The following is a 17,478-nucleotide window of genomic DNA, read 5'->3' as shown; positions in this document are numbered from 1 at the left end:
GAAGTGAACAGAGTGAAAATGAGGTTGAGATAAATTAACATGCAATTGTCAGGTAGAAGTAAGCTTGGATTTTAAAATCCTGAAGACTGTGTGAAGACAGAAGGCTGAGGGAAGTAAACAGATGCCTGTTTTCATGTTATGGATTGTAACAAGGCAGTAATAATTTAAGGGAGCGGCGTTGTGCTGGTGAAGCTGACATAGATGTGAGAGCAGTGTGCAAATCTTGCATTGGCTTAGGGTTTAAAGAGTATTCAGAGGTGTGGAAGTGTTAAATTTTTAGACCTAGAAGTCAAGCATCTTGGAATTGAATTATTAGCAGAGGTGTCAAGTCACTGGGGAAAGTCAGTTCCATGCTGAAAGATAGACATGGGGTAATGCCATCAATTCTAAAGTGGCGTGCCTTTGATTACATTTGTGAATGAGGAGGAAGTTGTACTGAAGAAGAATCATACCAGACTGAAAACATATTAATTGTTGCTCTCTCCACAGATGCTACCAGACCTGCTCAGTTTCTCTGTCCTTTTTTTGTAAAGAAGCTTTGGTTTGGAAGAACTGAAATGAGTCTATTGCTTCATTAAACAATACATAGCTTGACTGACCATTGTGAATTTGTACCTACAGAATGCTATGCTTTGCTTTTCTTTTCCTAAAGACAAGCTAATGCTGCTTGAAGCATTGCAAGGAGGACAAGCTCAGTTAATGTCCTGTTTCTAAATGTTCACAGTTCTGCCTCTCTCTCATTAGTGTCACTCAGATATAGCATTCTCTGACTCAGCAGGTTGTGCATTCAAGTCCTACTTAAGGACTCAAGTGTCATTCTAGGTAGGTGTTTGAATGCAGTGCTGAAGGAGTACCATTCTTTAGATGATTATTAAACTGAGGCCTGTCTGGGTGAATGGCAAATATTCCATGGCACTATCTGACAAGTGCAGGAAGTCCTGTGTTGTCTCAGTTAACAACCCTCTCTTAAACCAGCACCACTAAAAATAGGTGAACAATTTATCTAATTGTTCTTGATGGGATCTAGTCATGAAGATCGTTTGCATAATGTTTATTGTATCTCTATCTTTGTTAAAACAAATGTATTTTAAGATATTGATGTCACTGGCAAGGCAATACTATATGTGTTCTCCATCCATAATTTTTTTTGCATCAGATGGTATAGACTGGATTCTTAATGTTAGTGAACCAACTGTGCTTTTCCAAAAATCTGGCTGCATTTTTGATAATTTTCTGGGGGTACTGTTCAAATTACTAAGCAATTCTGGTCAGTTCATGGCTTCCAATGGGGACATTTGGCCTCTCAAAAATTACCTTTGTGGTTCTGCATCGTGATCGCCATGATCACCTTTCTTGGAGTTATTGACAGTGATACACTTTAGGATATTCTGAAACTTATTTCAGTGCAGCTGTGTTCCTTTTACCTTTAGAAGCCGCCCAAGCGACCAGTTCGTAAAAAGCCTCCTAGCTCTCTCCCATTGTGTGGGATGAAGAATGACATTGAGGCAGACCATCATGCAGATGAGGTAAAATGATCATATCTGAAAGCATTTACTTACCTTTAAAATAATCCTATGGTGACTATCTTGTAGGTAATATTAAACATCCAAACTTCCTATGCGAAGGCTAAAATTCTAATAAACTGTGATCAGATAATGCATGTTCAAAGTAAATATTGTAACTTGAGAGACTCACTGAACTTTTCATATTACATGCTGCTCAACATGCTACTCCTTTCAGAAGTCATCAGTTAATGACTCAAACCGTCAACCAAAGTTGAAATTGAAGACTTCCTCTCCTCTCATTGAAAAACTCCAGGTGTGTATCTGAGAATATTTGCCACTTCCTGTAACTGTGGCTTGTTATATGCAGAGTAATGGGTGTGTGGGACAAGTGAACTAAGCATTAAGATGGTGAAGCAGAAAAAGAAATGCAGAAAATGCTGATTAATAAATGATCCATTAGTGTCTATGAAGTTTTTTAAAAGAAAAGTGATCTATCATTTCAGGGAATACACATTGTTGATGGTGAAAAGTTTCGGAAGATATCTGAAGGTTTTCACTGGGAGAAAACTTTCAGGAAATTGGATCTTCTGAAGTTGATAAAGCAGTTTAATTAACTTTAAAAGTCACAATGTTGAACTTACAAATTTATATAGCTTCTCTGCAACCTAAGCTTTTATTTTTTGAAATATAACTTTTAACCCTTTATCTCTGCCATTTTGTTGTTTTACAAAGTGATATGAATACTTTAATTTGATAGAACTTGTATTTTACAAGTATTCAGAACTGCCTAAGAATACATTTTTTACAGGCTCTCCATCTCAGACCGAAAACCTGAAAGCTGCTCACCCCTGTCATTTTAGTTCTAGGAGCAATCTGATTGCAGCATGAAATGTTTCCATAGGAAAACTGCTCAAAGGAAGTTCCTATCCAAACAGTCAGTTTTGAACAATGTTTTTACTATTCTCTCAAGAAACTAGAAGCTGTGGAGGAACAGTGCTTTTAGGGGTTCATGGACTGAAACTCCAGAAGTTATTTAAACAGGTACAAAAACTAATTAGGAAGGCTGATAGAATGTAACCGTTTTATCTTTTCTATTTCTCACATAGGCCAATTTGCTTCTCTCACCAACTGCTCTCTTACCTGGGGCTGGCCCAAAGAGTCCATTAAAATCTTCCTTCTCACCTTTTGCTAGTCCTGCTTCTACACCTGATAGTCCTGGAGCACGCTCCCAATCCAGTGAATCTGATGGAGGGCCAGTTACAGTAGACCAACCTGCAGAAAGAGGACCTTTGCACAGTCTGCACAAGGTAAAGTTGCGGCAACAGTTTTGGGTGGTTTTGTTGAAATTTAACATCTGTGAATTTGGAATAAAAAGGCATGATTTATAGATAGGAGCCAATAATAAATAACAGTTAAGTGGTGTCTAGAATATTATGATCCACACTACCTGGCCTGGTACAAGCTGCTGTCTTCAAGGAATTAAAAGTGGAACAAAACATACAAGTATGTGAAATACATGTAGGAAATGCAGGGCAAGATTATTGGTATCCAAACAAGGAGTGATGTTGGTTATAATTGGAACTGTAGGATAGATTTTCCATATGATTGTATTTGTAAAGTGAAGAGGAAGAAAAGGTTTGAGACAGAAACCTGTTATTTCCTGTGCTAATTTGGGAATGACTAGCACTTTTTGTTGGGTCTGACTTGATCCTGTGCATGGGAGTTTTGAGGAACAAAAGGATCTGGAGGTACACATGTATGGCTCAGTAAAAGTAAATGCACAGGTGTGAAATAACGTCCCCACTTGATATTGTATTTTAGCCTCCAATAGATAGAAATGCTAAGTGCCAAACTTACTTCCTTTGTACAGACTCTTGATCAGACATGATCTAGTCAAGTTGTTCAAAATGAAAGAAAAACAGAATTAACGTGGTAGACATAATGAAGCGATTTCTTTTGATAGGTGAGTCTAGAACAAAGGGATTGTTTGTGACCCACTATCCTCTTCAGAGCTACCCACCTCCTATCTCCCAATTCTGCAAGGCCAGCTTCAAACTCCTTCCCATGACCCATAATAGGACTATCCTGGCAGACCTATCCTTTTTCAGCCCCATTGATCTCATTTCTTTCTATCTTGACTCTTCCCTGTTCCCCCTCTTCGCATTCAGTCTCTTCCCACTTACATTCTTGATTCTTCTGATACATTTCCAGTTTCCTGGCCCTAGCTGCCTCCTCCTCCTTCAGGGGTTTACAGTTCCTCGACACATTACTTCCCCATCAGGGTGACCTGAAGGCTTTCTGCTTCTTCCTTGAAGGAAGGCCTGAACAGTCCCCATCAACCACCACCCTCCTTCATTTAGCTGAGCTCATTCCCACTTTGAACAAGTTCTCCTGTCATTCATCTCACTTTCTTCAAGTAAGAGTTGAGGCTATGGATATCTGCATGTGCCTGTAATGGCTGCCTCTTTGGGGGAAATGTGGAACATTCCTTGTTCCAGTTCTGTCTGGACTGCATCCCACAATTATTCTTCTCCGGTATATCGATGACATTGTTGGTGCTGCTTCCTTCACTATTCCAGAATTGGGAAAAATTAATCAATTTTGCTTCTAATTTCCATCTATCTCTCACCTTCACCTGATTCTTCCCTTGCCTTCCTTGATGTCACTGTTTCCATTTCTGGAGGAAGGCTTCCATCAGTATCATTTTATCAACCTGTTGACTGACTACACTTACTCACACCTTGTTTCCTGGAAGGACTGTGCTCCATTCTCCTAGTTTCTCTATTCCAATGATACCACCTTCTACATGTGTACCTCCAGCATGTTGTTCTTCCCCCCCCCCCCCCACAAGAGTGTTTCTGTGCCCCCCCCACCCCGCCAATTGTACTGTGGTTGATGGGGCCCTCAGCCTCATTTGAATCATTTCCCACTCTTCTGTCCTCACCTCTTTCCCCTATCTTGGAACAAAAATAGTGTTCTCTCTCTCCTTGTCTCCCTCTACTTCTGATCAGGATCCATAATCAAATAATAATTTTCCACCATTTCTGCCATGTCTGCCAAGGTGCCAACACTTGCTCATTCACCAGTTCACTCCTCGCTGTCCAGGCCGCAGATGCACCGCCTTGGTGAAGCAGCATTTAATTGTGTCCGTGATTTACAAACGTCCAACTTATGAGGACATGTACTTACAAACATGATGTCATACTTTGGGTCTTTTATATTTTTAAAATCAATGTATGAACATTTCCTGTCTCAAGCTGTTTTCAAGTACTTGTAAACAGCTGTGTACCATTGTCCGACATTGCGTTCCATCTTGCCAACAAGCTGCAGAATGGAACCTGTTTGTAACCCAGACAGTCTACAGTGTTAACTACTTGCAATGCAATCTCCTCTATGCTGACGATCAAATGTCGACTGAGTGACTGTTTTGTCTGTAAGAATGACCGCAGCCTTTCACTTGCTTGCCATTTCAAAAGATCGTCTTGATCTCATGCTCAGATTTCTGCCCTGGGCCTGCTACAGTTTTCCAGCAGAGCTCAATGCTAGCTGTACAAACAGCACTTTATTTTCTGCTTGGGCTCTTTACAACTTTTGGGAGTGAGCATGGGGTTCAGTGGCTTCAGGGTGTAAGCTCCAGTTTGGGTACACTCTGTTTCCTCAGCCCTCTGATTCCCAACCCCTTCTCACTTTTCAACTCCATGCCTTGTTTGCATAGGCTTTGCTAAAAGCAAACCCATCTATCGCTACTTTTCATACTTACCATTACTACCTAATTCTGTTCTTATCTCTCTGCAATTGGCATCTGCAATCTCTTTGTCTTTTGTCTGCACACCATCAACATCTGTTCCACCCTCTACTCTTCTCCCATAGTCGCCATTAAAAAACCCTGTAATTTTCAAGTGCTCTTTGGTTCTGAGAAGGAGTCAGAGATTGGACTCAGTGTTAACTCTGTTTCTCTCTATGGATGCTATCAAACCTGATGAAGAAGAGTCTAGGCTCGAAACGTCAGCTTTTCTGCTCCTATGATGCTGCTTGGCCTGCTGTGTTCATCCAGCTCTACACCTTGTTATCTGAGTTTCTCCAAAAATTTCTGTTTTGCTTTATTTTTGAACAAAGAGATGGAATTTTAAAGTTGGAAGTCGTTTATCTCGGACTCAAATTGGAAGCACTTTTTCACAAAGATAACCTGGGTCACGCTCCCTGAAATGGAACCAGGTGCTGAGTCAACTTACATTTTCAGAAGTAAAGTTAATGCATTCTCTCCCAGTTTTGTGGTATCACATTATTTTGGTATACACTGCAAAATAATAGGAATGGCTAGGCAAGCATATACTGATAGGCAGTCACACTTGTTTAATGCTTGATTATTACATTATTGATCAGAAATTTATTTGTGTTTTTGTTCGGTTTGACCTGTTAGAATCGAGTACGTGTGTCTGTGAAACGACGCCCACCCAGCAGGAAATTTCGAAGGTCGGTCACTGAAGATGCAGCTAACTCTGACTCTCCAGAAACAGATGCACCACCTATGAATGCAGAACCTGCACAGAATGGAACACCAGATGAAGAAAGCAATGATGTTTTTACTGATCAGGGAGTTCAAACTGAAGATACAACTTCGAAGAGTTCCCCTTCACCTGAAGAAGACTCTCTCCCCTCACCTAAAGAATCTTCACCTGAACAGGCATCCGAGAAAGAGCTCAATCGCCTCTCATCTTCTCAAAGCCAAGAATCTGAAATCTCTTCTGATCTAAGCCAATGTGAATACCTTGAAGCCAATGATATCACTACAAAAGAGAACGAGGAATCTTCAAACAAGGACAGTGTGGCTTCTGTCAGCAGTGATCACAACATAGCAGGAAGTGAGACTGCAGATTCTGAAACCTCTAAAGAAGAACCCAAAATTGATGAAGTAAAAGCAAATGATATTCAGCAGCAGAACTCCAAAGCAGAGGTAGGTGGAGAAAGCTTTATTTGAGCAAATAAACTTGCGTGAATTCTAGCAGTAACAACAAACAATGTCTTTCCTCTTTGGGAATCTTCAGTCACTCGACCTCACAAGACTTTAAATTGTCAGCAATCTTGGGACCATTCTCCTGAGCAATGCTCAGATGACGTACCAAACTCGAGTCTTCAGCACAGTTCGGTTCAAACATGTGTCCTGCTGCTCTGTCTTCAATTTTTAAGATGGTTTTGTAATTTTTATGCGCTCAGGCCACTTTGTTTTAGATCACATTTCTCACTCGCTGTTGGCATTGCAATCGTAGCACATTGAGTGGGGGGGAGCAGAATGGTGTCAGGCAATTAAAATGACTTCTGTGCTTTATGATCTGTGTCATGTGATACTTCGTTCCTATTAATGAACCAAAAACTGACAAATCCATAACGCCTTGTGACTCAGTCTCAAACTATTGATTTTAATTCCTCTGTGCTAGTTTCTGTCACTGATTGGGTAAGTGATGCTGGATACCCTGAGATTCGGGACTTGATTTCACCATGGAGACCTGTGATTACTGCTCAGGATTGCCCACAATAAGAAAGAACTTGCAGTGGAATCATATTTAATTTCCTTAGGATATCTCAAAGTCTTTTAAAACAATGTATTACTTTGGACTGCAGTTGTGTAGGAGATAAACAAGGAAAGGAATGAACATCTATTGTTGGTAAACTCCGAAATACCATTTGGGTTATAAGGAACTTTCCCTGATTTTCATCAAATGTATTAAATTTACCTGAGTAGATTAGGGCTCCTCGGTTTAACATCTCATCTGAAAAATATCACAGTGCTGAAATAATGTACTAAGTGCCAGACTACACTTTATCACATGTCTTCTGTCATGGCAAGGAAGGAATATTTACCGTCCTCACCCTTTTTCATGCATAGCAGATAAAGTATAATGTGGATAAATGAGGTTATCCATTTTGGTAGCAAGAACAGGAAAGCAAATTATTATCTGAATGGGTGACAGATTGGTAAGAGGGAAATGCAATGAGATGTGAGCATCATCATCCAACCAGTCACTGAAGGTGAGCATGCAGGTGCAGAAGACAAATGGTATGTTGACCTTCACAGCGAGAATATTCGAGGGGGATGTGGGATATCTTGCACAATTTAAGGATGTGGAGATTTTGGAGACAATGGAAAAGAGGTTTACCAGGATGTTGCCTGGATTGCAACGTATTAGGAAAGGTTGGGGAACAAACTTGGACAGTCTTTGCTAAAGTTCAGAGGCTGAGTGGCGAGCTGACAGAAGTATGTTAAATTAAAAGATATGGCTCAGGTGGGTAGGTTGGAGCTGTTTACATGGGGTACAAATGTAAATACTAGGGGGCATAGGTTTATGGTGAGAGGGGGAAAAGTTTGAGAGATGCTTCAGGAAGGTTTTTTTTAAACGTGGAGGGTGGTAGGTGTCTGGATTGTGCTGCTGGGGTAGAAGCAAATAGATTTGTACCTTTCCAAGAGGTATTTAGACATATACGTATACAGGCAGGGAATACAAGGATAGGAGCTATGTGCAGGCCGATGTGATTAATTTAGAATGGCAGCATGGTTGGTACAGGCATAATGGGCTAAAGACCTGTTCCTTTGCTGGTACTGTTGTCAGTTCTAATTGAATGGAGCCCAGGGGAAACCACGCCTAGAGGGCAGTGTATAGTTTTGGTCTCTTTATTGAGGAAGGTTGTTCTGTCTATAGAGGGAGTGCAGGGAAGATTTACCTGATCCTGGAATGGCAGGACTGACATGAAGAGGGGCTGGATTGATTAGTACTGTTTTCCCTTGAGTTTAAAAGATCGAGTGGGGAATCTCGTTGAAATCCCTCAAATTCCAACAAGACTAGACGAGGTGCAATGAAGGGCATTTAGCACTGGGATGAGGGGAAATTTCTTCACTCGGACAGCAATGAGCCTGTGGAATTCTCTGCTACAGGATGTTGAAGTGAAAACATTGAAAGTTTTCAAGAAGGCGTTAGCAAAAGGCCTTCGGGCTAAAGGGATCAAAGGAAATGGAGGGGATGGATACTGAGTTGGGTGATTAGCCATCATCATATTGAGTGATGGAGCAGGCTTGAGGGGCCAAATGGCCTAATCTGCTTCAATTTGTACATTTTTGACCTGTCTGCAGCCTTTAACCTGGTTGAACACAACATCCTTCTTCTGTCACCTCAGCACTTGTTTGTCAAGTGGCATTGCTCTCAGCTGGTTGTTGGGATGCCTTCAGCTCCATTATGACCTTAGATGCTGCTGAGTCTGGGAGAGCCTAATTACATTGACCAAGAGATCAGTTTTCAAGGTTCTGTTTAGAGCCGTTTATTCTCTGTAAGTACGGAAAAAGCATCAAACTGCGGAAGATTTAGAAAACACACAGATGACAGTCCTGTGTTCCTCTTGCTTACCTACACTTCCAAGCTGTTAGCTGTCTCTGGTAAGCTTAGTGAGTGGGTGTCAGTTTCCAAATAGTCATGTAACAACAAGTACAATTGAAAGTGTGAACAACAAAGTGCACTACTACAGGGTGGAGTATGCTTGTTACGATTAACTTGAGTGTCCTCAGTCAGGCCTTAAAAGGGTGACAATACTGCTAATTTGACTTTCTTGGTTTACCTATTAAATCTTGAGATAGTGGCTGGTCCCCCGAGTGGAGTTTCCTTGTCTCTTTTCTTTTATTGCTTGTGCTCACATCTTAATGTCCAATCAGTCTGGCTACATGTCTTAAGAGGAGGGTGAATGAAACACTCCATATTTTGTATCTGCACCTTTTTTTTGAGGTTCTGTCGGAAAGTGGAAGTGCCTTGTACCTGAGCAGCCATGACTTTTCTCAATGCAATAGCACAACGACTGAACTGTCCCTTTTAACCATCAATGATGACCTACAGGAGCTGCAGAAAAGTTAAGATGACAAACAAATCAGATTCTTAAATGGCAGGGTAGGCTCACGGGTTGAATTATCCCAGTTAGCATATTTATAATGTTCATCCTGACTCTGTTCCTGTTCAAAAACAAAAAGGGCTAACTTATTCTGAGCACTAGAATTTAGCTATGAATACTTGATGACTGACACACAACGGAGAGAAATGAAGTTAGTACACAACAGGTTCACTGTTTCAGTCCCTGTATTGGAAAAAATTACACTTTTGACATGTGACTTCAAAAGGGCTGATTTGCATGAAGTTTGACATGAGAGCTCAACCGAGTCAATGTGTATGACCTTAAGAAGAATTACAGAACTCAAAATGTTAATTCTCTTTCTCTCCAGAGATGCTGCCAGACTTGCTGAGTTTCTCCAGCAGTTGCTGTTTTATTTATTCCGTGTGCATGGTGCACAGAAGAAGATACAGCAATTAGAGAAACTCGATGCATTAAGTGCATTAATTCAGGCTGTGTCGTTTTTTTTTTCTTTTCCAGGAAAATTCTCCTGCAGTCACTGAAGACTAAAGATATATATGACCAAATCCAACTCGGTCCGCTCAATATTCAGTGGAGGCTGATGGGTTTTCAATGCAAACCCATTTATTTTGTGCCTGTGTAGGTGACAGGTGAAAGAAAACTGTTCTTCTTTCTGCGCGACTTTCAGCTCTTTTGTTTGCTATGGTGTGTGCACATTTCTGTAATAGATCCCCTGCACATTGTGGTTACTTCTGTTCATCATGGGCTGGACTCATTCACGGATCTATCCCAACTTATTCTGGTATCTCCAACATGCACCATGATTCTGAAAATTTCTCTTTTGGATAAATATTTCATTCTAACTGCACATTACTGCAATGAGTACCGATTAAATAAAATAGCATGGAAATGTCAAAAAAGAATTGTGTGCTTGACCTTACAATTAGTCAGTACAGTTAGATATGCATGTGCGAAATAGTGGATGTGAAACTTGTGCACATGTGCTTAATATAAAAACAAAACAAATGAAATCAAAAATGATAATCTTAGATTGGGTGAAATCAAAAGAGAAGATTCTAAACCAACAGTAATTAATGCCAATGATTTATTTAAATGTCAAAAAGCCCCAATTAGCCAGGTCCTTGATGTTGCTGCCTTTCAGCTTTACTTCAGAATGAGGCATCTCTAATAGACGATGATGTAGGGATAGTTAGATTTGTATATATTATGTTGTCCTGTCTTTAACTAGATGCATATGCTGTGATTTTTAAATCTGCGTTAAACTGCTGCATACTAAGGTAAGGGGTGTACTGACATGCCAAGGTCCAGTTGCATTCTAACTTGTAGACCATGCTTCTATGTTGGAGATTGCCATATTTGGCCAATGAAATAGCTGATCAGTTGGTGAGGCAGAGCGAGCAGGGTTGGAATAGAGCCCAGTAGTTAGTGTATGTCTTCAGGATTTTGCTGGGTCCCATCTGGTCTCTAACTTAAATTCCAGCAGTTTGATGGAGAGAACAAGCTTTGCTAATCCTCTACTGAAGCTGTAGCTTAAAGTGGCCAATCATGGCTGGAAAATATCCATTGCAATCTATCAAATCAGGGCAGGGAAGGAATTGATAAGTCCCTGCTTCACTTTAACACTCTAGCGACACCCCATACCCACCTCAAGCCTGGTTTCAACATGACATTGGAACTAAAACCAGGGAGATGAGTAACTTAAATTTCTGTATTTCTTGTCTCAGATAACAGATGAAATAAGTTTTGCTGTTTGCCTTTATGATTGAAAACAAAATTCTTGTACTTCCTCAATTTGATTCAAAACTGCCACCAATACAAGGCACTATATATTACAAACATAGAAATGTTAGCTTCTGCAAAGCTTTAATTCAGTTTTACACCAAATTGCTCTGAACTCCTTTTTGAATAGCTTCCTCTGAATTCATTTTCCTCAACTTCATGGATTTTGTTTCCTGTCTTGAGAAAGGTGTGCTGAGGTGCGCACATACTGGGTGATGTTAGCCATTGGTGTAAAGATCCAATCTCTGTCCTTCCAGAAATAGTTTAAGGCCAGACCAGGTAAGGATGGCAATTTCCTTCCCTGAAGGACATTAGTGAACCAGGTGGGTGTTTTTTTTTTTGGACAATCTAAAATAGGTTCATGGTCATCATTAGATTCTTAATTCCAGATATTTTTATTGAATACAAATTCCACCATCTGCAGTGGGATTTGAACCTGGGTCTCCAGAGTATTATCTGGATCTCTGGATTAACAGTCCAGCAATATTACCACTAAGCCATTGCCTCTCCCATGCATGAACAATGATCAGGATTATTTTATTCATTAAGAAATATCATTAAAAGCAATATCTGGATGTAATAGACTTGTTAATATTTCAAATGTGCATTGTGTGGCAGCTTTCAGTGAATTCAATCACTGTGAAATTATGCCCGTCTGCTTGCCAGAAAGTACCAATCAATGCAGTCCCATCTCAACTGAATGTTTTCTAAAAAATTTGGCAAATAGGAAGACAAAACTGTTCAACAAGATTATATGAACCAAAGAATGCCAACTGAAATGATTGCAAGCTATCAGTGGTCTCTTTTTGGACAGTTGGGCAAGAGCTATTTGTGACTTTATTCTAGAACATAGAACAGTGCAGCACAGGACAGGCCCTTTGGCCCATGATGTTGTGCTGAGCTTTTACCCTAATCCTAAGGTCTATCTAACCTTCACCCCTACCTTATTCTGGGTTAAGAGAACAGGTAAGATGGAGTTTTCATTCCAGTAAATCTGTGGCGAGGAAATATCTGATCTGTTTATTCTAATTTGATATACTGTAGGCTATATGAAAGATTTAAAATATTGACAGAATTGACTAAAATCTCCTGGTGGAAATATATTTATGAGCACATTGCCTCATCAAAATGTATATGCGAACATGAGAAGAATTTGGTTCAGTGGCAGCAAGATATTAGTCCTGTTTGGTACCTGCAATGATCTCTTGTTTCATGTAGCCATAGAAATATGTATAACAGGAGCATGGCCTTACTGTAAATAACCCTCCTGTCAAGCTTTATTGCCACACTCACTCGTTTCAACTGATGACAAAATTTTATTTGACATTGAATAGCCTCTCAACAGATTTCAAAAATGCTAGCTTTAAATTGTTCAACCAAGACACGTGAGTTTCTCGCTAGAGTTGCACCCATGATCAAAGCTCTTCAGATGCGAGTTTATCTTCAATAGAAATAATGTTTATGAGATGATTTATAATAAGGAATCAACCACAGGACAAGCTTGATCAGAGGAGCCCCAAAAGATTCAAGATTTTGGTAGCATTGATAATAGAAATATGATAAATCAGTAAATTACAATACATATAGAATGATGAGCAATAGGTCAGTATTTGTACTGACCTTTAATGAAATTAATTTTGTGTATTTGTATGGCAAAAAAACAACTAAAATTGATAACCCTAATTTTTGCCTGGATGATCTAAACTGGATGCCTTTTTACAATGTTCATAATCTGCCCATATATTTTCAAAGCTGAATATTACAGTGTGGAAAAAGTAAAGGAACTGTGCTCAACTTCTTACTTACAGTCACCAAGTAAATCAAGCTTACTGATTTTTAAGCTGGTTAAATGTGAAGTTGTTAACCAGCCATTACTTGGCCAAGGACATTTCCTCCACTACCAGTTTGATTTTAGTGCAATTCAGTAAGTTGGTCCAATTAATGGAGATGATCTGAATAATGGACAATGCTATCTCTACCAATGATTCCTAAGTGAAAAGTTTCACGTAATTTCTTCATTAGTTTAAAACTGCTGTTAGGGACCTCAGAAGATAAATCCCTTAATCACACCAAAAAGTAAACTTTTAATGAGGTGAAAATGCTATGAGTGAGATGGTGTCTCCTAGTAGAAACACTTAATTTTCCTACTCCGGAAATTATTGCATGACCTCGCAATTGTATCCTAATGTATAGCATACAGTTCCAATTCATGGGTTTAGATTTTTGATATGTGACACTTTTGAATGACTGTGAATGTGAAATGCTCAATAGAATGAGGTATATGCTTGAAGTGTCTGCTTTCCATTCTTCGTAAATATGTGGTGCGAAAAACACTGCTTTTGTAAGCTTTTAAGTGAAAATAAAAATGCATTATGAAAGTAAACCTTCTGATTTGTGTCTTTTTATAAGGCAAAAATTACTTCATTTCATGCTCCAGCATCTTCTGGAATCTCTGTACTTCAGTAGAAAATATCTATTTTTATCCATAAAGACTGGGAAAAGGTGTGATTACCATTCGGAATGTTGCCCTTAACTCCCGGTCCAAAGTTGTGGGCAGTCGGACTCTGAACTGACCTATGCTTTAACTTTCGCTCAGATTGTGCATTTGCAGCAGCAATGGAGCCCGTTGGTAATAGATAGAGATATGTTGAGATTGATTGAGTTTAGCAGTTTTATTGCTTTATTGTTTTTAAAAATGGATCTATTGTAGACAGATTTTGCAGTTGCTATGTCTACTTATCTGGTGTAGTTTTGCAGCTTCTACAAACTTTTAGTCATGTAAATCTTGGTATTTTCCTTGCAAAATGTGAGTTTGATAGAAAGTTTTCAGCTACAGAAACTCACAGAAGGGTGTGAAGAATGAGCTATGTTTTAAAATGAGCAAACCAATTAAACACTTGAGGTGGATAATAAAATGTGAGGCTGGATGAACACAGCAGGCCAAGCAGCATCTCAGGAGCACAAAAGCTGACGTTTCGGGCCTAGACCCTTCATCAGAGAGGGGGATGGGGGGAGGGAACTGGAATAAATAGGGAGAGAGGGGGAGGCGGACCGAAGATGGAGAGTAAAGAAGATAGGTGGAGAGAGTGTAGGTGGGGAGGTAGGGAGGGGATAGGTCAGTCCAGGGAAGACGGACAGGTCAAGGAGGTGGGATGAGGTTAGTAGGTAGCTGGGGGTGCGGCTTGGGGTGGGAGGAAGGGATGGGTGAGAGGAAGAACCGGTTAGGGAGGCAGAGACAGGTTGGACTGGTTTTGGGATGCAGTGGGTGGGGGGGAAGAGCTGGGCTGGTTGTGTGGTGCAGTGGGGGGAGGGGATGAACTGGGCTGGTTTAGGGATGCAGTTGGGGAAGGGGAGATTTTGAAACTGGTGAAGTCCACATTGATACCATATGGCTGCAGGGTTCCCAGGCGGAATATGAGTTGCTGTTCCTGCAACCTTCGGGTGGCATCATTGTGGCAGTGCAGGAGGCCCATGATGGACATGTCATCAAGAGAATGGGAGGGGGAGTGGAAATGGTTTGCAACTGGGAGGTGCAGTTGTTTGTTGCGAACTGAGCGGAGGTGTTCTGCAAAGCGGTCCCCAAGCCTCCGCTTGGTTTCCCCAATGTAGAGGAAGCCGCACCGGGTACAGTGGATGCAGTATACCACATTGGCAGATGTGCAGGTGAACCTCTGCTTAATGTGCACTTGAGGTGCATCTGATTTGAGCATTGTAACTAGCTTGCTGCTTGCTTAATGGTAATCTGCATTCAGGGTTTGCCAGCATAAGACTTACCAAGTCTTAAATTTTACTTTTGCTCACCAAATTGGTGAACTGGTCCAGCAGGAAAAATAACTTGAATTCAGTAGATTTTACCACCTTTTGAATACAAGACATACGAAGATCATCTTGACCCGGAGAAGACAAAATATACCAAAAACACCTAAATGAATATCACCCCATAATTACAAAGCTTTCAGGAGGAATCCACAGCAGTGTTACTTGGCTTATTTTAGTCCTATCTGAGACATTTTGCCAGTTTTGCTTCAAATCAATGATGAAGTAACAGGAAGTGAACAAACTATGCTAAAACTCTGATGCTTCTTCGTAATCACAGCAACTCCCCTGTCAATGTTATTTCACTTTGTTAGACATGCTTTTGTTTCTCTAACATCAGTTTCAGTGTTGAGATTTCCTGTAAGCTTGCTGTTAATTCAATGACTTTTTCTGGTTAGGGAGACATTAAGGAAATGGAAACAGTTGAAATTGACAGATGTGAAAGGCTGGGAGGCATTTCTTTATTCAGGAAAGGGTTGAAATGGGTAGTTTGTCACAAGTAATTGAGGCAAAGACCACTGTTGAGGGAAGAATGGATAGATATTTGAAGTAGAATGCTGCTGGAAGTTTTCAGGGAAGTGCGGTAGTTTTTTAACACTTCACATAGAGATGGCATCAACAGTATTGACCTACTCGCCATCAGCTGTGCTATTAATCTATCTGCTTCTGTGAGCATAGGTGCTGAAATTTGCTAGTTGTTCGCAGATTTGAGATTGTCTTTGGGGAGGGGGTGGAGATGTTTTTCAAAAAAAAAATCTGTGAGAGTCTGCAGATGTGAGTTATTATGTCAAATGTATTCAAATTAGTTCACCTTTTGTACATTTTTGAATTCCTGATCTCTTGCTTCCCTATTCCTTTCTACTTCCTGCTATGTTCAAGTTTTTGAAGCTCTGTTATCCTTCCTGTTGATGTTTGGTTCCATTACCAACGCTGAATCACCCACTATTAATGCGCTGGGGATTATCATTAACTGGAAACTAAATTGAACCAGTTATACAAAGTTTTAGCTACAAGAGCAGTTCAGAGGCTAGGAGCTCTGCAGCAAGTAACTCAACTCTCGAATCTATGGCCCAGACACAACGCAAGTCAGGATTGTGATAGAATAGTTATTTTCCTGGACTACTGCAGCTCCAACAACACCTGTACACCAGCTGGGAAAAAGGAGCCCCTTGCTGGGCACCCAATCCAACACCATCAACATGCATTTCCTCTACCACTGATGTAATATGGCAGCAGTGTGCACCTGCTCCTTCAAGAGCAGTTTCCACACTCACAATCTCTATCACTGTGAATCTCGAGAGCAGTAGATGCTTATGGACTCAGCACCCACCAGTTCCCTTCCAAGCCATATGTCACCCTGGCTATGTTGCTGTTCTTCCGCTGCCACTGTGTCAAAATCCTGGATTTGTTACCAAAGCATCTTTATAGAACTTGATTGCTACATTTAGGACTTCCATTGGTAACTCCTTTCCTCACAGTGCTGGAGATGTACCTTTTACCCTTCAACTCGACTGCAGTGGTTTGAGAAGGTGGCTCACTGTCATCTGCTCAAGGGCAAACAAGGTATGGACAATGAAAGTTGGCCCAGCCAGCAACACCCATTTCCTGTGAACCCCTTTGTTTTTTTTTAAAGAGTCCCAACTTGATTTGCTGTACCAACACATTTCAATGTTTTTCTGTTCTTAATTGCTTTATAGGCTTTGGCTTCTATCCTTATTTTTCAATTATAAGCAACTCTCAAGGTATAATAGCACAGTGCCACTGTGATATGGGAAACTACAGTGATCAAGGGATGTTTGGCTTGATCTCTACAGCAGCCACTTTGAGCCCACAGAGTTATTAGTCAAACTAGGCCAGGTTCTGCTGCTGCTGATCTAGTTTTTGTGGCATGTTATCTGGAAAACCTTTTTAAATAGCCACTTGGGCACCAAAAATCCAATTTTAAGACAGGTTAAGATTTCATTTTATTTCAGGAAAAGTAGATTTCTGCTCCTTTTGTTATTTTGATCGTCACTGAATTAAAATCTTAGAACTCCATCCCCAAAAGCATTGAGAGACTATCCAGACCGGTTGGACTGCAGCACATCAAGAAGACAGCCCACTACCACTGGGGATTGAAGATAACAAAGTGTGGGGCTGGATGAACACAGCAGGCCAAGCAGCATCTCGGGAGCACAAAAGCTGACGTTTCGGGCCTAGACCCTTCATCAGAGAGGGGGATGGGGTGAGGGAACTGGAATAAATAGGGAGATAGGGGGAGGCAGACCGAAGATGGAGAGAAAAGAAGATAGGTGGAGAGAGTATAGGTGGGGAGGTAGGGAGGGGAGAGGTCAGTCTGGGGAGGACGGACAGGTCAAGGGGGGCGGGATGAGGTTGGTAGGGAGGACACCTCCTCCTACCACCCCCTTGATCATGACCCCACCCCCGAGCACCAAACCATCATCTCCAACACCATTCATGACCTCATCACCTC

The 17,478-nt window shown here is 40.8% G+C and overlaps 1 protein-coding gene across 2 annotated transcripts in view; it reads left to right on the top strand.

The window, feature by feature from the left end:
- LOC125457071 (capZ-interacting protein-like) overlaps window positions 1–13,572 on the top strand; it is a 65,611-nt gene extending 52,039 nt beyond the window's left edge. For both annotated transcript variants that reach the window (XM_048540782.2, XM_048540781.2), the window contains exons 3-7: window positions 1,431–1,526; window positions 1,741–1,818; window positions 2,612–2,812; window positions 5,926–6,459; window positions 9,909–13,572. In XM_048540782.2, the coding sequence (XP_048396739.1) occupies window positions 1,431–1,526; window positions 1,741–1,818; window positions 2,612–2,812; window positions 5,926–6,459; window positions 9,909–9,938 (939 nt within the window). In that variant the 3' untranslated portion in view covers window positions 9,939–13,572. The remainder of the gene's footprint in view (window positions 1–1,430; window positions 1,527–1,740; window positions 1,819–2,611; window positions 2,813–5,925; window positions 6,460–9,908) is intronic.
- The last annotated feature ends 3,906 nt before the right edge of the window (window positions 13,573–17,478 follow it).

The sequence above is a fragment of the Stegostoma tigrinum genome, chromosome 12 (genome assembly GCF_030684315.1).
Source record: "Stegostoma tigrinum isolate sSteTig4 chromosome 12, sSteTig4.hap1, whole genome shotgun sequence".
Classification (NCBI taxonomy): domain Eukaryota; kingdom Metazoa; phylum Chordata; class Chondrichthyes; order Orectolobiformes; family Stegostomatidae; genus Stegostoma; species Stegostoma tigrinum.
Note: the sequence above shows the minus strand (reverse complement) of the source record. Positions and strands in the feature narration are given on the sequence as shown.